This window comes from Botryllus schlosseri, chromosome 1 (assembly GCF_051294905.1).
Source record: "Botryllus schlosseri isolate E-star chromosome 1, Bs_hap1, whole genome shotgun sequence".
Taxonomy (NCBI): Eukaryota; Metazoa; Chordata; class Ascidiacea; order Stolidobranchia; family Styelidae; genus Botryllus; species Botryllus schlosseri.
This window is the reverse complement of record NC_137236.1, coordinates 39242675-39266225: the sequence shown is the minus strand read 5'-3', so window position 1 is coordinate 39266225 and position 23551 is coordinate 39242675. Positions and strand designations below refer to the sequence as shown.

The window sequence follows — 23551 nt, the reverse complement described above, 5'->3', positions numbered from 1 at the left end:
TATTGATATCGGCTTATGATGTCCGATATTTTTATATGTAGAAAAATTCAAAAATATTGGAAATTAAATGCTCCGTGTTCTTGAAGAAGCCAACGATATAATTGGCGATACGTGACAGATTTACCTTTGCAGGACGATTGTTTAACTGCGTGAGCATGCATATAGAGTTTCAATTTATCCCTGAGAGAAACTATGCTTCCTGCATTACAATCTACCTCTACTGGACCAATGTGCGATTCTGCATCAGGTTTTGCTTTTTGAGTTATCCAAAATTTCAATGAATGTGCACAATTAGGTAATAATTCTCTTTAATACCAGTTTTCCCGTTTGTTGTTTAGCTTCCTGTGGCATATACAAGTGCCATCTTGCCTAATATATAATATTTTTGGCGCAATGGTCCTCTGCTCCTTCCATATTAATATCGGCCTGTAATATCGGTTATCGGCCTTGCGAATGTGTCGATAATCGGTATCGGTATTGGCCTGCAAAAATCAATATCGGTCGACCTCTACTCATGAGACCGATTCTATACACGAATAACCTGTATCTCCGTAACTAAGCATCGGAGAGCTCTGAGAATAGCAGATTCGAGATGGCTGCATTTGCCCCAACAGGTTGCCGGTAACGGTTTGTTGGTCGATTGGTCAAAAACCGAAGACTTTCGCGCACGTTTGCTCAGTCGTGTCTGATCGCAGACACCCTTCCAAGGTGTCCTTGAGTTCGTCTAGCGTAGCTCTTAAGATAATATTGGACACGGCGAAGATCGGCCGTATAGGGGTCTCGCAATCTTCGTTTGAAAAATCAAAGATTTCGAAACTTTATCAAAATTGAAGACTTTACTTGACCAACGCTAGGCCTGTCTTGGTCCTAGACACCTCTCGAGTGTCATCGCGTTCGTCTAGGTCGGATCCAGCCGGAACAAGTGACCCGAAGACGATAGGATTTACGAACGGCTCGTAGTCGCCGTTTGAAAATCACTAATTTCGACCTGCTATCGCCCGTGACTGCAACAAGGCCCGAATTGTACCGGTAATATCCATTGGGGCTGTTCAAAAATAACTTTTTTTACCGACTTCCAGCCATTCACTGATTAAATTGTCAGGTTACCCTAAAAAACGCTGCACACCAAATTTGGTTAATGTCCATTCTCGGTGGTGTCCATTCTCAATATTGTCCATTCTCGGCAATGTCCATTCTTGGTGGTGTCCATTCTCGGTAATGGTTTTCTCGGTATTGACCGGATACCAATTGTTATGTGACAAACGAGAAAATAGTTTCAGCCTATGACGTGAACCGTATAGTGTTCTACATTGCTTTACTAAGTGGTACATTAGCTTTCGCATCCCTGGGTAATGTAATCATACTCGCCCAAACTAAATTCAATTAGCAATTGTGCATGTAATTTGTCATTATTTTTTTTTTGTTATCATCATTTCATTTGATGGTGAGGCGACTCATCTTTTTAGGGAATCTGTTTGCGATTCAACTGTCCTCTGTATTTTGTTTAACATAACATAACATGGTTGGGTTATATTTTTATCTGACACAATGCAATGTCATGAACAGATAGGAGGATGTAGAACGACACGCATCAGTAGCGATCCTTTACTCCAACATCCACCTCGGCCTAGAGTGCCCGATGTCACAGTTCTTTTTCGATGTTGATATCTTTGAAGCCGCGGCCCTTTCTACTAGTTCTTTTCCATTCTTTGTGAGTGCTTTCTTTCGTCGGGTCTTTTTCTGGGCTTTTTTGTCGCCGTAAGAACGGCAACGGCAGGGGAAGAGGAGCCCAGATAAACCTCCGACGGGAATCGAGCACGGTTCGCCTGCGTGCTGGGCGCTTTTTATCCGTTTCTATGCGATTTGATTAATTGATTACTGATTTATCCGTATCTACGTCCGTGCTATATACTGTCCTCGCTCATCTGTTCTTGTTCATCTATTCCATCGAGTATCGGACGAGCAAGCACTATTGCGATCGTCGTTGTATTTCTATAACGAAATACCAAGTTGTTTGGTTGGATTAAGTGGAATATAAAACCGATACGCAGCATTTGTCGAGTCCAAAAGTAGATTTTACAGATGAGCACTGAGCAGACAGGATTCGACGCACTGATAAATCGGCTCATTGAAGTGTCGCGTCGAAATATTGACACTATAGTCAGTTTCTGTCTCTCAACAGCCACGGTGATTAGTCTATCAAGCCTATTGCAGATTTCCGATTATTTCTACCAGAACCAGTGTCACTTGCCTATTTTGGATGCTACTAGATTGAATATTTGCTACGATGAATGCTGCAAATCGTGCACTCGTGTTAGCGAAGCAAGGACACAAAAGCAGTTTACCACGCCGGAAAGGAAATCATCGGCAATAAAGGAAATTATAATACGAGAAATAAGTTCGAACAACATGCGTCCGCAGCCATAGAGTTGAGCGGGATGATGATACGAGATAGCTGAAGTTGCGTGTTGAAAGGATGGTAAGGATGTGGAAGTGTAGCAAAAGCCATGTTGTTTGTGATCATATACATTCACGGAGCCAAACTGATGTATAACTAAATCAAAAACAGGTAACATCAACGATTTTTTTCTTAGTGGTGTTCTATGGAACACTAGGGGGTTCTCCGAGTTGGACTTGGGAGTTCCCTATGCAAGTAACTACCTAAAATCAACCCATATACCTATGATTTATGATGATACACCCGTTTAGCTACAGTTGGTTGTACGTATAATTAGGCCAAACCAGTAATCGAACTGGGACTGTTGTAATGGTACGGCGTGTTCAGTGGCCTACGCAGGGGGGATCGGGGTTCGAAATAAAAATCCCGTCTTTTTAAATTGCCAGTTCCATGTCTAATATTGATAAGGGTTTTTTGTAATATAGCAATTGGTACCACGCTACAACGCTTTAAAGAAACAATACGATTACACTTTCCAAGGTAAAGCCTCGCATTTCTGAACTGTATATGTATTAGGGTTGTCCATAATTTGGAAAATCTCAAAAAAGATGCGTATCCATGTCTCATTCTGTAGATTATCGATAAAAAACGTCAATGAACCTGGAATAAGCTCATAGGAAAGTCGTTAACATTTGTCTAAATGCGTTTGAAAGTAGCTGCCGTAGAGTGGGCGTGTTAGCGACCATAGAACGGCGAGAAGACTAGAAATCACGAAATCACGTCTCTTGATTGGTTTTTCAGCTATGCTTGAATGATCACGAACTCAGCGGCTTGCTGATTATGTGCTTCTACTAGTCCAAGGAGATCGCTAACGGCAATGATTCTGTAAGCGCATTGTACATTGGTGATTTAATAATAAAATGAGACATCTGGTCATTGAATGTTTTAGTGTTAAAACTAGGTAACGATAGGTTTAGAGCAACAATAGCCTCTTACAGGCATGACAGAGGTGGAACAGCAAATGATTGTGAACTTATAGAACTAAGTAAAGATCCAAGAAATACCTATATGATATGCTTGAGATTATGCCAAGTGGTCCTGCTTTTTCTGGGTGCAGGTATGGCATATAAGACATCACCAAACTGGTGCAGCATGACATGTGAGATGGATGCTGGACACCGTCCTGTATGTTCAGAAGACATGTGGGCCGACCAGGTAGCTTACATTGGATTTCTGAAGAAGAGTGTAACTACCACACCGCTTCAATCCAGCCTCTTTATGTCCATGTCTAATTTGATTCAAGTATTAGTCGTTATGCAGCCGGTAATGATATAACATTCATTAAGGACATGCTAACCAATGCAAGCAAATTGTATTTTGCTGGTCCTACCAGCATAGTCTGTGCTTATCTTCAGACTTCTTTGCCCGGCATCATTGATGACTTTGAAAGCACTTGCGGGCATGATTCATTATGCTGCAAGAATCTGACAAGTGCCAAGCATAAATGACTGATTCATCCAGCCCTTACAGCATTCAAGACTTCAATTATGTACCACGACAACAGCCTAATAAGATCAGACAAAGTAGTGTCAATGTCAAGCTTTATATTTGTATTCAATTATGGTACATCCCCTCTGAAACTAGAAACTCGTTTGCCACTTGCATAAGCGCCTTTGCACTATTTTTCCGAATGTTTTTTGTGCTTTCCATCAATGAAATCAAGGCATACTGGCTACAACGGTTACCTTCAAAATAAGCCATCCAGTCATGTATTTAAAGATATTGTGAAGCAGCTGTTCTTAGTTCATCATGTATTTCGTAACTCAACATGTTCTGAATTAATCCTAAATCATTAGTTGCGGACCAACCTACAATGCACTTACAGAATCACCGCCGTCAGCCGACTCCTTGACCAGCTGATCAATAAGCCGCCAACATCGTGATCATTGAAGCATGGCAGATTAGCCAATCAAACGCCGTGATTTCGTGATTACTAGTCTGCTTGCCGTTCTATGGTCGCTAACACGCCCACTCTACGGCAGCTACTTTCAAATGCATTTAGACAAATGTTAACGACTTTCCTGTGAGCTTATTGCAGGTTCATTGACGTTTTTTACCTATAATCTATGGAATGAGACATGGATACGCATGAATTTTGAGATTTTCCAAAATATGGACAATCCTAATATGTATGTTTAAATGGTTTTGTTATTTTGACACTTTGTCGATGCAGGCCATACATTTTCCACAAAGATCATTTTGTACACCAATAACCTCTAGTAATGTTTACGATATGTATTGCGGCGGGTTTTGGTTTGATGAATCAGGATATCTGGGGTTCCGTGGAGTCTTGAAGATTGCCGTTAAGTGTTCCGCTCGTCAACAAAGGTTAGGAACAACTGCATTAACGCAAAGTCTCTAGAGGCCTACTCCTAGGTTTGTATATTATGTCGTTGCGGTGGCGTTGCATTCTCTCAAGCCAACGATTCGTACACTCTTCTGCTTCTCACACTCTTTCATAGCGACACATTCCCGGTTGAAAAACAGCCTGCAAATCAGTAAGACAACACGTCATGGAAATTCGAAATTCGGACATCTTCAAGCGTGACTACACTCAGAGATGGTTAAAGTACCCATCGTTGGTTCTCAAATAGAAGTAGAGCTAAAGTAGTACATTTCGACTCGAGTACAAGTAAAAGTAGTGATTTCCAAGTAAGTAAAAAGTGCGTTTTTGGGGCCTAGTTTTGCTTTAAAAACTGAAAACTGTTAAGTCAGTAGTGTAGAATCATAAGCACCTGAGCAACTGCGGGTGTAAGTGAGGCAAAACCTACTCGAATAATAATATAGTAGAAGTAGCCTACTTCGTTACTGACCACTTCTGATTACAGGTGTCAAGATGCAGCCTTTATCATTTATTTGATTTCCAAGCATAGCAATGGTAGGAAAGATGTCAATCAATCAATCAATCAATCAAATTATCATTAACAATTTCATCATGACAATACCCCACAAGACTGCGATACAATAAAAATATATAATTGGATAGTATATTCATATTGATATAAACCCCAATATTTTCGGCTGACACTCGTCAGGGGTAATCGTCAGCAACTAGTAGAGAATTGGAAAGAGCATTGTATATCCACGATCGTATCACAAAATATGACGTCAACATTGTGAAACGATTGTTGATTTACAATGTTCTTTCCAATTCTCTACTAGTTTGTGACGATCACCCCTGACGAGTATCAGCCGAGAATATTCGGGTTTATTTCAATGTGAATATACTATTCAATTGTATATTGAAGTTCTGTACCTCCAAGAAGCTTTTCAAATAAAAATATAGGAATATGTCGAATCGACTTGGAGTAGCTTTGGAATCATACACCCGCACGGCCTATGCGATGTAAAAAAAGAGGCATGCACGCTACTTGATAATTAGGTTACCTAATCAACGCTGCACCCCAATTTTGACTCAATTCCAATCTGTTGTGGCATTGCTATAAGAGCAAAAGGTTTGGATTTATTAAATATAAATAAAAATTTAATGGCTACAGAATGAAATTGTTAGATTGTCTAATAAAACCATGCACAACGAATTCTACACAATTCAAACCAGTACAAACAAACTTATTGATGTTCGAAATTTGAGATATCCAATCAGAGTATTTACTGTGGGCAGAATTATCATAAATAATTAAAGAATTCGCCACCGTAAATACTATTTCATTCAAATCCAAATTTTTCAACTACAATAACTCATCCGCTTCCACTGGTTGGAATTGAGCCAAATTTGATGAGAATCATTTCTATAACAATTTCATGGGAAAAACAGAGAATTTGAAACAACAAAATTATTCTTATATAATAAATAATTACCTTTCTTTTCTCCTAACAATGCGGCTACTGGTTGGAGTTGAACCAACTTTGGCGGGCAGACTTCAATTAGGTAATTTAACTATTGCATCAAGTAGCCAGTGCAATTTGAGAAAAAATAATCATTTTTGAACACCCTTAATACACACAGAAGGAGAAATAAAATAATATATTATGAAAGAACCGGCGACAAAAAGATGTGGCATTCGTCGAAAGGCGAGATCGATATGCCTGGCCGTGGTCCGGTAAACTCGAGGGCTGTTCAAATAAATGCTCCGAAATTTCGGAAATGCACTTCAAGCTACGGATATCATATTTTTTTCAGTAACGGCAGAATATATTGGGGATATCGGTGCAGGTGCTAGTAATCGGTTTTATGGGTATACGCTCAAAAACCCGATATCGTTCGGCCCCTAAATACTCACGAGTCATGACCCGTGTATACTTCGGCTTCACATGTTGAACCTAAGAGTTTCACTCACCTCGGTTCACTGTGGACTTTCGCGCACGTTAAATCCATCGGATATTCGAAGCAACTCTTTGGTTCGCATACGCACAAGTGCAGTGCCGGGTTCATCTGTGAGTTGAACTGTTCCAGTTTCATGGCAGAAGTACATGTCGCTCCGAAACCACAGCTGTCTCTAACGGATGGATCGCAAGATTTTACTGTTCCGCAGCGTGGCGGCAGAAGAGCTACCAGAAATGTTACGGAATACGTAAACACGACGACTTTACTGGGCAAAGCCATCGTCATATGCAAGATAATATATTGTATGCTGTAACGCACATTGGAATTACCGAGAAATACGCTTCATTAGTATGCGAAAAGAATTGACTTTGAGTTCCAGGCCAAATCCTGACAAGTGAACCTCCAAAATGACCGGACCTCGATCTGACATATCAACTTCGCCTATCGACACATGCGCCATTCGTATTCATCACTATAGTCTTTTTGAGCTGTTCATTACTTCCATCCAGTGTACAGGTCTCTTATTTACGTCGCCTAAGCCCAGGTGGGTGTCTGATTTCAGCGAGTACTCCAAGTCTATTCGACACCTTCCTATCTTTTCATTGTATCGCAGTCTTGCGGTGCTTTGAAATGATGGAATCATTATTAATACTGATAATAATAGCCTACACCACAGATTGTTTTCGAAATACGATTGCTGATATACTATGTTCTTTCCAATTCTCTACTAGTTGCTGACGATTACCCCTGACGAGTGTCATTCGAAAATATTCGGGTTCATTTCAATATGAATATACTTTTCAATTGTAAATTGAAGTTATGTGCCTCCAAGAAGCTCTGTTTTCCATAAGCAGAAAATTCATATTAGAAAACGGATTACACCTCATCTTAGTACTGAAATAGATACGCTGCAGCTCACTATGCAGATATTAAATTCCACCTATCATTTTACACTTACAATTGTGAGCTATATGAAATTTTGCAATTCAACTTCGATTCGCGTCACGTTAATTCGTCAGATCACGCCGACAACCACACTTATTATGATAAAAGATGATGTTTATAAAACTACTCCCACCTCGTCCACCAGTTTCGTTCGTAGATTTTGGAAATTTTCAAGGTAACGTTAGATCGCACGATACAGAACCTCATTTCTAAGTGAATTACATCAGTAATGTTGACTTTTCCAATTAAATCCTCCGAATTAGCGTAATCGATCCAGAGCACACGCAGTTCGATGCACACCTGATGGCAGTCTTTGGAATCAGGATTTAGCGATAATTTAACCATCAGCAGTAATAGCAGCAGTCCTTCTATATTCTACGTTGGCACATATGCTACAACGACAAGACTCGTGGAATCAGCAACGTTCTTACGATCAGACTTCTACAACTATATCTAGATAGGTTCTAGATAGCTCTAGCGGTCTAATTTAGACTAATTGGATCGTCATGCCGGTAATCTAATTTGTGAAATGTGTCTTGGCTCCAATTCTAAGTCCAATCTAACTTGTGCAATGCTTCTATATGCTCCTATTTTAAATCGAATATAATTTGTGGTTTTCCTGAAAATGCTACAGCACCACTGTATAGTGCGAAACGAGCCTAGCTTGCTGTGCAGACATCTGTCCTTCTCGTGCTTATGACAATGAACTCTGATGTGATATGAACTGATTTTCATTCAAGTTAAGAAGTTATCGCGAATTCAGCAATTATAATAATAATACTGTAATCTTGAAAACTGTGTAGCCATATGTCGAATTCTAGTCGAATTCCAAAAAATGTATAGCTATAATTCGAATTATAATCTTATTCCAGTTTTAAAAAGCTCGATATTTTCTAGTTGTCCAATTGTCCATGTCTGCTTACGATGGTTGCTTTGAGAATGTCTGTCGAACCATTGATTTATAATGAGTTCGAGCTTAAAATGAGAGCTGACGACATGATGGACCTCTTCTCAAATCTCTCAGCTACGTATTGATTTCCTAGCGCGGTTCGACTGGCAGTAATAGCCTCAGTGCGTATGGCGTAAATTTCGGTATAAACAACGGGGAAAATTCCTTGCAACCTATCTCATCGTATAGGGAATTTCGACAGACCTGGCAAAGGATCGGCATTTATCTATTTATGTGAGGACTCGTTGGTTGGTAAGAAATGAATGGCGGACGAAAGCCTTTTCATCGCGCAGGAAATGTGTCACGAGGATCACACAATGATTACCAGCAGAATTTCAATAGTAAATACGTTCTTAGGCGTAAGATCACATTGCAGAACAATGATCTTCTGCCGTGCCTAATCGTGTTTCTGTGTTTTGCAAGGTCTGAGCTTGAGTGCAATGCTATACAACTTGTGCGCATTGCTCGTGGGTGTTTAGGTGTAAATATACCGTGAATATCCTGCGCGCACACGCTAACAGATCAGTTTCAATTGGCATATGCATCTCATCTACAACGTGATGAATCAACACGAATATCAAAGCACGATTCCAGCGGATGGGTAACAATTAATCACTAAGAATGAAAAAAAACTTAGGAACAACGAAACACAGGACCATGGAACAATTATCTTATATAATAAAATAAGGTCAGTGCAAATACAATTTAGCGGTAGTTTGAGATCAGAGAATCAAGACATTGTTTTTTGAAGTAACAAGAATCTAAATTACGGAGATTATATGTTAGCTTACTCCAAATATTGACACCAATGATTGGATTTAGTACAAGAATGGTGGCCTGTTTGATGTTGGTAGGTATCTTAAAAAAAGTATTTATCAATATTCAGTGGCAGTTCACCAATTTGATGACTATATGCATACTGCCATGTCCTCAAATTTAAAACTACCTCCACTTTTAATACTCTACTCCATCGACACAGATTATAGTTTTGGTGATGTCAAGTTATAGAGCAAGGTATAGATTAGGGTTAGTTTGGAATTCAGAAAGTCACATGTTCAGGTATCGCATGCTGGATTGTAGCATATATATATATCCGCTTTCAATTAAATAAAAGGGCAAAAGAAAACAGGAAACAAAGGAACATCAAGATATCAGTTTTGGGGCCTTATCAAGCGTCTCCAGCGTGGGCGGTCGTGGGCGTCTTCGAGCGATAGCCCGCGTTGCGCTAGCTCGGTCTCTATTGTTGAGCGCCATATTCCAGCCACCTCTGCGCCATGGCTCTGTCGGAATGTGGTTGATGATGGCGGCGGCTGGTTGATCGTCTTGATGCCGCACTAGATGACCGATTAAGCGTAAGCGTCGTTCAGCAGCCAGCAAACGGCATGGGACTGTTTTTGTGAGTCTGCGCAGAGCATTGGTGGATATGTGCTCCGGGTGGTGGATGCCGAGTGCGTAGCGGAGGAGTGCATCGTAGTGGGCGTTGAGTGTCTTAGCCAGCTTTTCTGTTTTCTGTAGCATGCCCAAATTACATATGTTGTACTGTCGGAACTCTCACATTCCGCGTAACTCGCAGTTGAAAACAAACGTTATGAGTGTTATCTCGAAAAGCCATACAGGTAATAAATATGAATAGGCATGTACCAAGCAACTGTACAACAATCTCAACACCTACAAAATTTATATCAACGTAAATACTGTTACTTCCAGAAGTTGTTGAAATTCAACTTGAGTTTGTAGCGATTCTGCTGGGTGGAATTGAGCCAAATGTGTTGTTTTTTGTAACCCCAACAATTTATCTACTATCTGTACCAGTGAAATTCGGACTAAACAATTTACGGAACATCGCCGGTCACCTAACATTATACTAATGGATCATGTAATGATGTCCGGTGGATCTCCGTAATACGAAGTAGCAAAGGAAAATCCCATCATTACGGAGCCTATAGATATCTATATCTATACCTTCCAAACGTGATGAGCGGACGGTAATAAGCTCTAATACGGTGTAATGTAGCACTCGTTAGTACTCGCAGAAACGGTCAGTAATGAATATATACGTTGTTTCTACCCCACACAAACTTTGTGAGCAAATCCGAAAGCACTACGCTGCCGAAAGAAGAACTCTTATGAAATACACTTTAATAATACGCATTCTTCTTCGTCGCCAATAACGGCTGCTGTCAAAGTCACATCTTCTCAACTGATCACTTTTCAGATCTCATGATGCGCATTGTCCTGGAGCTCGCATATTACGTCGCGTATGCCGTTACGGTCTTATCTGTGGCCTAACGCCGAGCGGAAATTATGAGCTCAATCAAATGAGTCTCGCAAATAGTATCACTACACGAGATGTCAATTAAGTGTATCTGAATCACGCGTGCATGCCTCACCGAGACCGTAAAGCGCTACTTCCAGTAATGCGTGCGTGTAAATGAGCACTTTCACTTTAGTCAATAACTATTCGTCATCATCTTGATGGATAACATAATGTGTCGAATGTGCCGTAACATATTGTACTGTAAAACCTCTTCAATGCAAATCGAAACGCTTCCTAACGAGTCTATTGAAACGGCACCTTTACTCGAATCATGGACATAAGAATCGATCGCGATCCCTGCCTCGAAATAGGAGTGTGAGCAAGGATTAAGTGTTGATGGACATTACATCCAAGGGCCACAATTGTCACCTTGAGCCTGTATACAATCTCCGATGTGCTATTAGTCATGTTATACCCTGGATATACAGAACAAGCAAATACATGTGGTTTCTTGCTATTCATTGGTGTTGTGGTATAATAAATATGCCCACGCCACTAATAAATGCCGTTTGGACCCCGAAGGCCGTGGATTAACGGACCGCGGCAACTCGAATAATATTCATAAGACTGGAAAGACAGGAGCAATAGGAACATGTCTGCATAAGAAAATACAAAGGGAAATCGTGAATACTAATTGACGATAGTGGGGAAATAACCATTTTAGTAACGCTTGGTAACCGACCCTTGAAATCGAGATTGAGAAGTTTTAAGGCTTGAAAAGCCTTCATTAGTCTCTCCTCTCTAGAACGGCTGAACTGAGGTCACGCGGATTCAGTTGGAGTTGATGATAAGCTTATACTGAGTATGATTATTCGGAATATCGTAAATGCTGGGCAGATTATAGGCGTCAAGTTGAGTGAATCCGGTTATTGTCCTGATGTAGGCAATGACCATTCGTCGTTTGGTAGAATATTTCTTTTCTGACGAGTACCTGGGCTCTCCAAGGCGAACTACTTGGCTCACTAAGATTGTCAGTAAGCAGACGTTGCATTTATTCTGCAATGAAAGCAAGATCTGCCCGCGAATACCTCCGTTGCTTGTTGGCTACTGGGTGGCGATCATGGTTAAGGTGACTGACTGGTTTCGGATACGGAACTTTCTATCTTGATAAGACACGAAAACGTGAATGTGGCGCGTTTGTGTTAATTGAATATATTGTTTGGCCGATGATGACATCAGTCGTCAAGGTCATCAATATGTGGAATGAAAGATTCCGAGAGTTGTTACTCCCCGCGGTGTGTCGAGCAAGGTATTAACCTTCAACCAGCATGCGCATAGAAGTCTCGGCTACCCTAACCGCACCAACGATTAGCTGGATGTTCAATTTTTCTCTATATTCGTCGCCAAATTGTAGATCCATGAAACATTCCCCAGAACCAGTATCTTATGAAGAAGCGTTCAAATTGACAACCTTAACATTGCATTCTGACCGATCCGTAGCTGATAGAGTCATTCGCGGGTCAAATTCTATTTCTCCTATGCTAGGAGATACAGGGCCTTGTATTGAGGCCCTTTCCGTATAGATACGTGGACGATTTCCTAGGCGAGATTGACATACCTTCGAGTAATGGCCAGTGATCTTGCCGGGCAATTAATACCGGGATGTATAGCGTCTCAACAAAAGAAACAGATCTGCTTCCAATAGGTTGGTTTTCGACGAGGGCTCCCATCCTTACACTAGGTATAATTCCCGCCTTGTTGTCTCGGCGCATGCAGTCTTGTGGCACATGACGAAGTAGTTTGGTAAGCTTTAGGATCCCTTAAAAGACATTTCCATTGCGTGTGTCTTCTTCCAGGCATCACAGAAAGTCAACATGCTTTCTTCACGATGTCTCTGGCAGATTAATGGCGATTGCATTGCAATCCCGGGATCAAGGCATCGCAAATCAGCTCCAACAGATATTGTTCAGCCGAAACTGCCCGACACCCACATTTTTTGCTATGTGACTTCAGTCGAATGACATAACTGTCTGTAGCCTCGCCAGGCAGTAATCCATGCTTAGCCGCAACGGTGTTCTTCTGCTTCACATTGAGCTCTTTCAAAGAACCAGTGGCAAGTTCATAATCATCAACATCCGCTAAGTGTAATAAATTGTTCTGACCTTGAGATAGGCCTTTTACACCTAATTCTGTAACAAGAAACAAATGAATTAAACAATACGTACAGTTCAAATCCGACAACACAAGACCCAACACCTTAAGCAACAGACAATTGATCACATACCAATAAAACAAATTGCCGAAAAAAAACTACTCACGTTTTACATCTTGGCCACATCTGGCTAGATGTAAGACGCAGTTAGGGATAGAGGTTAGATATGGGTTGGATTCGACCGATTCAAATAGTATGCGAGATTGTATCACCCGAAAAACTTCGTTCCTGTCATTCAAACCATTAAAACAATACTCTTAAATGTGTCACTACAACAATCAGCAATTTTATCACTCAAATGAGCTGTAAATCTGGTTGATCTGCCGTATAACTTATACCCGATCGAAATGAATAACCCTAATATGGTGCGTCTAATCTTACTAAAAACCAGAGTGAAGTTTCAGCAAAAGTAGACCATTCCAAGATCAAGAATGCACGTTTTTGTTTACACATTATTCGCAGACGTTTTGACCCCACGTTTAAATATCTCGCGTCCACTAAATATTGGTACGTATTTCAGTTGAAGAGACGGTGATCTATAGCTTCACCACTGCAGATCCTCTGAGTGAGTAATATCCCTCTGCTTCATTTTTTATGCTACACCATTTTTTGGTCGATAAATCGTACTTTTCAATGTCATCGGAGTGCAACCTATCCACTACAAAAATACAGTTGCCGATGTGATAAGGAGTATTGAAACCATGACAAAAATTCATTGATGACAATGAAGTCCATTGAGCTGAAGTAACATCGTAGCATTCTACATTCTTGAGGGTATCTTTTCCGCTAAGCCCGCCGGTCACAAATATATTTCGATCAACTGCAACAACTCCACAGCCATGCACCTTGTATCTCATTGGTTCGAGGTTAACCCACTCTGACGAGGATGGAGTGAATCTGCTGAACGAAGAAACCTCTAAACCATCTCGATAACCTCCAACACAATATACGGAATCATTTAACGAGACAAGACTTGTATCGCAAATGGCACTAGGTTTATGTTCCAGTATAGAAACCATTTATTCACTGAGGGGTCGAATCTTTCCACAGCATCCGTTTCTCCATAACGATTTCTCATAGGGTAGAAACTTGACACATCATCCGCTTTCGAACGATTACTTCCTCCGATAACAAAAATTGATCCAGACAGAGAAACTGAGCGAGGTCTGCATCCATGGTAACAAATCATATTGTTCATCCTTTCCCATTTGGAATTTTTGCTTTGAACATTCAGCCTGTAAAAGGATTTATTATCGCATAAAATATAGACATACATGCCGAGAGAAATCGGTGTGAAAGGAATGAAATGCTTGAACGTTTCAGAGTGAAACTTGGTGATTTTCTCGGTTACTGGGTTAAGTGATCGGACACAATCCGTGCCGTTCTCAAAAAGAATTATGAATTCTTTTGTTTGGGCAATTCTAACCGACGCTTCCTGAAGATGTTCACTGATCAACTTGTAAGCCTTGGAGTCATTCCTGATAATGGGGTGAATTTCTAGAAGTTGTTGCAAAACTGTTGGAGAGATTTCGTCAAACACGATCAATTCGAGACATTCATCCAAATATTTCTTGTTTCCATCTGTCTCAATCCATTTGAGCAACACTTCAAGTTTCTCTTCTTCCCATAAGTTCAATTTCACCGACTTCAAAATGCTGATAATGTCGTTTTTATCAACACTTCCAAATCCTGCCTGGTTTGCGACTTCCATAATATTTCTTTGCAAAAACATTCTAGACTTTCTAGACACGGCAGCTAGTCCATACATATCCCCAACATTTCTGGTAGAGAGACAGTTCTCCACAGTAATTGATTCAGCCAAAATATCAGATACCGCATGCTTTACATCGTCCAACTGCATCATGATTGCAACGTGAAGTAGTTCAACGATTTTTCCATCCGCCATCTCAAGTTTACTGGAATAGATAAAATCGATGCAATGTTTTACACACTCGGAATCTACATCTTTAAATACGACTCTTCCTTCGTTACTTTCTTTTGTGTCGTGCTTTAGCATGGCTCTAAAGTAATCCGAACCCGCCGACAAGACATTTCTGTGGGTGTCATAGATATCATTTCCCACTTGGACTATGAAATCACAATGATCCTTATCTTGCTTCATTCGATGTAGTTCCTCCATCATTCTCACTGCACGCCTCTCCACGTTTCGAGAAACAATCCGAACCATGATCATTAATAACTCGTGAAGGATATATAAAATATTACTGATACTGTTTTATGAGTAAACATGGTTATATATCAAATCAACAGATATTAAATCATAAGGAGTCAAAATATACCTAATAATATCAATTTTACAGAAAGTACCGGGGGCAGAGGCGGTCAAAGTAGTCAAAGCAGTTACTCAATTAGAAGTAGAAGTACTGACACAAAAACCTGCTCAGATACGAGCCGAAGTAGTCTGTTTGAAAACACCCCAAAACTACTGCAATTAAAAAATAGAAGCAACAGTGCTAAAATCTACTCAAGTAAGGTAGTAAGTAAGTACCGTAATTTTACATGTATAATGCGCAAAATTTTCACGATTTTTTGCCCTAAAATAGGGGGTGGGTACAACAAACCTTGAAAAAATATCCCTCAATAAAAAACTTGAGATTACACCTATCTTCATGTTTGTTTCCAATCGCGCATCACTTTCAGCCATCGCGCCTAGTAATTCGTATAATGAAGTGTAACGCGCTGCCAATTAGTGGAGAGCGTGTTGCCAATCAACGAGAGTCGTGTGCACAAGCACGCGATCTCCTGCTGAGTTGGTTTGCCGAGCGAAATAGGTCACTAGACACTCGCGCGCGGCCATTCTCGCCAATTCATCGCGTCAACGACAGGCCCGAACAGACGCATATGCAATTTATACATATGCAAGAGGCCATATGCGCATTGCGCAAGATATAATCGCTTGCGTAATCAGTCGCATCTCCAACAGACCAGTTGCGCATGACATAACCGTTAGCCTAGGCGCAATCATCATCACCATTGGTTTATTAGCAATTTTATCAGTTCGATACACTATAGCAGGGCCGGCCAACCCGTGGCCCGCGGGCCACATGTGGCCCGCGAGAAGGTTTTGAGTGGCCCGCGAGGTAATTTCCGAAATTTCTAATATCATCAAAAATGGATTGCACAGATTTTGAGCTTGCAAGGCCAACCCAAAATTTGATTAGTCTGGCCGCAATACTTGAGATGTGATGACTAAAATATCAATTCTGACGCATTGACAGATCCATCAGCCATTCACGTATTGGTGCATCTTCGTACACCACAATAAAGCAGAATAATTTGCGATCGATTTATCAAAGGTAAAAATTTTCTACAAGCTTAGCGCAATATGTTGTCACTCGATTTCTTGTATTTAATATTGTTGCTCTTTTGTGAAAATGGAAGAACACCTAATGCATCAGATTGAGTCTAACTATATTCGCGATTACGAAACAAAGTGTCGTTCAACATATGCGACCTTGCGTTTGCGCTCGCAGTAAGACCGTCCACCGTGAAGCCTAGGCACGAAATGATTGACGCATGTTGGTCACAGCTTTCGATATCGAAATGTCCATGCGCCGAATAGCCCAGTCCTCGCAAATTTAGCCCAGCGATATGCAGCAGGCTCGCAATATAGTCAAGTGACAATATTATTGGCCTATGTACTTCAAAAATTTTTCGCGATTCGCGCGGATAGTGGCCCGCGCAAAAGATCGTCATTTGAATGTGGCCCTTTGGCCGAAAAGGTTGGCCAGCCCTGCACTATAGCGTGCTCCGTCGAGGGCGCGCGTTCTTCTTGGTCCGCGGCTCGGTGTAGATAATGTATTTTTATTAGAACAACTAAAATACGACGGCGATGTTCTTCGGACGGTTACTAAAAGCGACTGCACCTCCGACGGTGACTAAAAGCCGACTGCCCTCGGACGGTGACGGAAAGCGACTGGCATAAAATAGTGCAACACAACAAAACGTAGCAGTAACACAATTAGTGATCACTGAGGGTAATTATAGGTTAATCACGGAGCGGTACGCTACAACACCACAAAAATGCGATACAATGAATAGACAGGAAGATGTCGAAGCGACTTAGATTTGTTTATGGAATCAGACACTCACCTTGGCCTAGGCTATGTAAAGATCGCACCTGTAACAGGCATCGTGTGCAAGATGTCCGTTCGTTGGCCTAAACTAATTCGCCGCCGGCCTCGCAGGCTTTGGACGGTATCTAATATCGTTTAGAGACAATACCGTTAATTGTATAATGATTAGCAATCGCAAGGTATCCTCGTAAAAGGTCGGTAAAAGGTCTCCTCGTGCTCAAGATGTCGTGTCGCTAGCCTGAACTATCGCGCCGCCCGCCTCGCAGTCTTTGGCTGCTATCTACTATCGTTTAAAGACAATCCCGCCAATAGACACTTACGTGACCTATGACACAAACCAATCACGCCGCGAACCAATCACGCCGCAGCTGGATGTAAACAAAGAACAAGGCCGGCCAAACTTACTATGAGCTCTTATGGAAAAGGGTCGGAAAATGAAGGTATTTAGCAAAATTACATTGAATTTGGAATAGCTGGCTTTGGTGAATGGTAATAACGTAGAGCTAGTGTGTATTTGCAGTGTTCTAACCTACAATAAACATGAATGGTCGCAAGCACGCATCAGCATGGCATGTCTAAATGAATGGATTTCTGACAACTTTTCGGATGAAGCAACTATTGCTGTATTATCCTTAGTCGTATACTATAGGATTACCGAATAGCATGTATTAGAGGAATCTTGAGTCAGGTTATGTGGGGTATTCATGATGTGGGCTCGGTGTTATATGCGTTCTATTTATAGAATCGTGTATAATACAGTCTACAGCAGTGGTCGGGAACCTATGGCTCGCGAGCCATATATGGCTCTTTTGGGCATAAGATATGGCTCTTTCCAAAATTTTTATTTTTGTGCTTAATTTATCTATATTGCAGCAACTTGTTATTAAATCTTCAGCACGACCCAGTATACTTATTCTTGTGGCAGAAACATGTCTTCGAGAGTTTAATACAGTGGCATATTCGGGATTAGGGGCTCGGACCCCCTTTCAAAATCCTCAAATTTAAGTTGCTATCGCGCCAGCGACCAATATCACTCCCGAATTCGATGTACCCGCCACGAAATCTTGGATTGCACGATACGTTGATTGATCAACGAGAGTAGGATACGTGGCGGCACCTATATCACAATGCAGTTTTCAAATACACATTGTTTTCCTGAACTACGGCGAGAAATGAACTACCGTGGAAGGGACAATCACAATTACGAATTCAAATTACAAACAACGCCATAGCTATCCACTTTATTGATTGATAACGTAGCTTTGTAGTCGCTGTTAAAATGTAGGCGTGTGGCGCAACGTTATGTTATCGCCGAATACTTTGAGAATTGAGAAGTCGAATCGGAATCTGTGCGACAATTACATTCGATTAATATCAGTTATTATATTATATGATATTTGCGATTAATTGCGCTATTACAGGCACAGCATCGCCCGGATGTGCCTCACCTATGCCGTACCTCTCCATTTACACTTTATTTGCGAACAATAATTAGGCAAGCTGCGTGATTTTGGCCGAAAAATGTTCAAAATCTAGTGTAGACAGGTGGGTAAAACTGTTTAAAAATTAGACAAATACTTTTACTGTTGTTTACGTGTGTTGGAAATCTAAAAGGTCTTAAGCTTCGAAAGATATGATATGCCTCTCATTGCAATACAATTAAAAACATATAACTTTCAAAAGACCTATGTAACTCAAGTTTTTCGTACTCCTTACTCAAATAAAGGCAACCAGCATGATGAGTACGAGTTTTTACAGAGAAAACGACGAATCCCATGTAGTGCTTTCGAATTTGCGCTACAATGACGTCACGATTTTTCAATTGTGACGTAATAGTTGACTGACATCTATGGCTCTTTGGGAGTTCAAATGGAAAATATAGGGTCAATATGGCTCTTCGGACGAAAAAGGTTCCCGACCACTGGTCTACAGTCTGTATCATTATGTAGCAAATTGCTGTTACACTGGACACTTGTCTGCATATTCAATGATCTTATTGATATGATATACGTTATGCAACATGATCCGTTTCCAGCGGAAATAGTCATATTGTGTTATAGCTCATGTATTGAATCTATGAGGATAAATGCCGGATGAACACTGTGCTAATAGCCTGTGTAACTTGGAAATGGCTATAGCCAAATTGTTCCTTGTGTGCGCTTGCACCTTTCAGAGAGCCGATAACATGCATGGAAGAACGTAAAATCTGGATAAACGCTACGACTTCCTTGTAGTTATCTGCATTCTCATTTTATTATTAAAATGACCTATCTATTATTGCATCAATAATATTGAATCATGACATATTTAGATTAAGTCCAATCTGAAATGCAGTCAGACTTGATGCCACAATCGACTTGGTGTGTGTCTCGTATTATTCCGCTCCAGTGTTGTTGCTTGATGGTGTGTAATGGATTGAAATTGTTGAGAGCAATATATTCAATATTGCGATGGATAGTTTAAATTGGTAGCGGTGCTACGTTGTATGAGCCGGACGAGTACGCCCTGATAGGTGCCTGCACAGCAGTGTTGCTCTGTAAAATAAACATATTATATATTTTCTGCAGACTTGATCGATATCTTTTATGAAGCTGCAGAAAGAGGAAGTCGATGGATAAAACGCAAGAAAATCAAATTTCTGGAAGAAGTAGAAGCACAAAACAGGAAACTCGTCCAGGAAAATTATAAAATGATGGAAAATTATTGGTAGTGAAGTTCAGTTCTCACTTCTCAGAGGAGCATCATAATGTCAAAAGATGCAGAGAAGCTGAAATTTTATACTGGACTACATTAAATTCTTTCTGAATTGCCCGACCTATCCTACTGACGTCAAATTTATATAATTGCTGTAAGCATATAGGCTTACCATATTTTGGAAATCTAAAAAGAGGACACTTTTTCAGAAATTTGAGACTTGCAAAACCGGAGAAGAATTCTCAAAATCCGTTGAATTTTCCCACTTTGTGATCGGGTGACTAAAAAAAGGTCATCTTTCCGCTCAGAGCTCAAAATACCGTTTTTCTCTGCACATTGCTAGGTGGATGATTTAAAAAAAAATGCTGTCTGGCAAAACGAGAGAGTAGCTCAAGTGAAAAAGAGCGGACAGCATTGTTGCGTCCCAATGCCAATCTCCATAACAATCGAAAATTCGAGGCTGATTGTGGGGGTTCCAGGGCCGCGAGCGGAATAAAATTTATATATTCGTAATCAGTGCAGAGTCAGCTTTCGATTGATACCGGTTTTACCAAATTTAATGCACGGCAAGCCGGTCAAAAATGACCGTCAAATTGCCTGTAGCCAAATGGAAATTGTGACGTGATACAATTTCACTGAGCCGTGAGATTTGCTTGTGTCGACACGATATAGGACACTATGGTATCACCACACGAGGTGTCAATTAAGTGTATCTGAATCACGCGTGCATGCCACACCGAGGCGTAAAGCGCTACTCCCAGTAATGCCTGCGTGTAAATGTGCACTTTCACGCAGGGCTGTGGAGTCGGAGTCGGGGTAATTTTCGGTTGATGGAGTCGGAGTCGTGAAAACTATAATAGCTGGAGTCGGAGTCGGTGGGAAAATACTGACTGGAGTCGGAGTCGAAGTTTGTGAGAATGACCCTGACTTCGACTCCGACTCCGACTCCAACTTCTCTATCATGAAAACATTTGCTTTCAAAGAATTTTCAATATAATTTTTATGTACCACCAATCACTGTTATTAATAACCATACATATCAGGTGCGGCCAGCCCGTGGCATGAAGGCCAAATTTGGCAGAGGAGAAGGTTAGGTGTGGCCTGCGAGGTAATTCTCGAAATTATTTATGACATCAGGTACAATTGCAAGGCCAACCAAAATTTGATTAGCATGACCGCGAAATTTGATGATGACTAAAACAACAGTTCTGACGCATTGACGTATCCAGGGGCCAGCAACATTTATCCCAGATCTTCGTACATGACCATAAAGTAGAATATTTCATAGCTGATTTATTTGACTTGATATTTTCCCGGTACTTCGCATGATTCATTGTCACTAGATTTCTTGCATTCAGTATTTGAGCCCCCTTCTGAAAATTATAAATAGGCTACATATTATTCACCGAATTGAGTCTAACTATTAGCAATTAGGAGATAACGTGTCGTACAACATGCGGCTTCGCTTGTGCACTCGCAGCTAGATCGTCGACAAAACATTTGCACAAAATGATAGAGGCATGTTCAATTGTTCACTGATACCGTCGATTTTGCTATGTCTAAACGTCGAATAATCCTGTCCTTGCCAAATGAGCCCAGTAGTATACAGATGCGACACCCAATGTATGTTAGCGACATATTTATTGATATAGCCTAATTCAGTCGTTATCTTGCAAAAAATTTTCGCGCTTCGCGCGACCAGGGACTGATTACGCACTGCACAGTTGCATGACATATTGTGATCAATTTAGAGCAGAATAATATAAGTCCTGTTTGAAATGTAACCTAATTCGGTTCGCTCCTATCGACGACTAAAAAAAGGTTATCAACATTCGAGTTGCCCGCGCAATGGTTCGTAAATTTCAGGTGTCCCTTTCGCCGAAAAAGTTGCCCACCCCTGATATAGATATAATTAGACATTACTTGCAAATTACAACTCAGTTGCAGATGGGAAGAAAATCGCAAGATGAGTTTTCGCGATACAGTCAAAATTGATGCAATTTTTGGAATTATACCATGATACTGTGACAGGGCAAATGCATCGGCTGGTTTTGTAAAATTGTATAAATGATGTAGGCTAAATATAACGAAACGATGCTTCCCACTTGACAAAATTAAAAAATATTTGTAGTGTAGCTTAGCTGTTTGGGTCGAACAAATGATCAAGAAAGACTGCAAGCCCCAATCCTTGCTGAATACTTGATTAAGTACATGTAGACTAGACATAGGCTATGGTCTTTGACTACTTAACTAAATTCCATTTATGACCAATGTCTATTAGTAAGTAAGAGTGTGTGTGCTTGTAATCAGGATAGCGTGCAATGACGAAGTTAGTAAGTTCAATCTCTTTATTATAGTTGCTGACTCATACACAAGAGCTACACTTGGATTTTTTATCTACATTTTTATTATACAGGATGGGATATCTGCCATATTTGAATGATTCATACATTTCAGGATATATTAGAGTCCATGTTATAAAAACTTGAAAAAGGAAGGATATTTAGCAAATCTTTCTTTCATGTTAATTGCATAGTGGATAATTCGAGCTGTGCCACAATGAAACAATTTAGCATGCCACCGTTAATCATATGTTTGCATATATGTTTAATGGTTGTACGATAGTCATTCAACCGACAATGTGGCATATAATTTTCGAAGTAAATTGGTAATAATGCTGGAGTCGGAGTCGGGAGTCGGAGTCGGTACGTTTGAAGACCCAGGAGTCGGAGTCGGTACGTTTAAAGATTCAGGAGTCGGAGTCGGCATATTGAAAATGTGTGGAGTCGGATCCGGAGTCGGTGGTAAAATTCACCGACTCCACAGCCCTGCTTTCACGTTAGTAAATAACTATTCGTCATCATCTTGATGGATAACATATAATGTGTTGAATGTGCCGTAACATATTGTATTGTAAAACCTCTTCAATGCAAATCGAAACGCCTTCTAACGAACCTGTTGAAACAGCAACTTTACTCGAATCACAGACAGACGAATCGATCGTGATCCAAAGGCCACAATTGTCACATTGAACCTGTATACAATCTCCAATGTGCTCTTATAGTCATGTTATACCCAGACAGGACAAGCATTTGCATATGTTTTCGTGCTTTTCATTTGTGTTGTGGTATAATAAATAGGCCTACGCCACTAACAAATGCCGCTATATTTAGGTAAATTAAGTCATTAGGGGTGAAGGGTGATACGCATTGTAGTTACGGTGGCATCGAAAACATCTTCATTGTATCGCAATAATCTTCCGGTGTTTTGAAATGATGAAATATTTGATAGGAGATAAAGAAAGCGAGAGTCTTTATTTTCATCCAATCAAAATATATAACAAACAGCAGCAGTATGGTGTACAGAAATTATGCATGCATACTTGCACAGAATTCGGTATCAGATGGGAATGATCGATAGGACCGTGAAGGTCAAGTAGTTTGATCACACTCGCATCAAATAGGTACACTTGTCTCCATCAGTGTTGGGATGACTCGTGTCATGACTTGACTCGAGTCAGACTCGAGTCACCTTTTTCGTATGACTTGACTTGACTCGAGTCACTTTGCAAAAATGACTTGACTTGACTTGACTCGGCGCATCAAAAATGTGAATTGACTCGTGACTCGGAGCAAAATTCACGAGTCAATTTCA

At 40.6% G+C, this 23551-nt stretch overlaps 3 protein-coding genes across 3 annotated transcripts in view; all 3 read right to left on the bottom strand.

The window, feature by feature from the left end:
• LOC145436782 (uncharacterized) overlaps nt 1-23551 on the bottom strand; it is a 181165-nt gene that overhangs the window by 59228 nt on the left and 98386 nt on the right. The gene's annotated exons all lie outside the window — the stretch shown is intronic.
• LOC145449475 (uncharacterized) lies at nt 4589-7101 on the bottom strand. Its single transcript, XM_080327839.1, has 2 exons — nt 6757-7101; nt 4589-4946 (listed from the first exon to the last, which is right to left on the bottom strand). The coding sequence occupies exons 1-2, from the start codon at nt 7026-7028 to the stop codon at nt 4844-4846; spliced, it is 375 nt and encodes a 124-aa protein (XP_080183965.1). The 5' UTR covers nt 7029-7101; the 3' UTR covers nt 4589-4843.
• On the bottom strand, nt 13923-15356 carry LOC145449465 (kelch-like protein 20). Its single transcript, XM_080327830.1, has one exon. It carries the CDS (start codon nt 15298-15300, stop codon nt 14065-14067), a length of 1236 nt encoding a protein of 411 aa, XP_080183956.1. The 5' UTR covers nt 15301-15356; the 3' UTR covers nt 13923-14064.

Bases quoted from the DNA above. Each gene is read 5' to 3' on its own strand.
- LOC145449475 (XM_080327839.1), bottom strand. From the start codon at position 7,028: ATGACGATGGCTTTGCCCAGTAAAGTCGTCGTGTTTACGTATTCCGTA. The intron at 4,947-6,756 runs GTGAGTGAAACT...ACTGATTTGCAG, and splicing joins AAAGTCCACAGTGAACCGAG to GCTGTTTTTCAACCGGGAAT.
- LOC145449465 (XM_080327830.1), bottom strand. From the start codon at position 15,300: ATGATCATGGTTCGGATTGTTTCTCGAAACGTGGAGAGGCGTGCAGTG.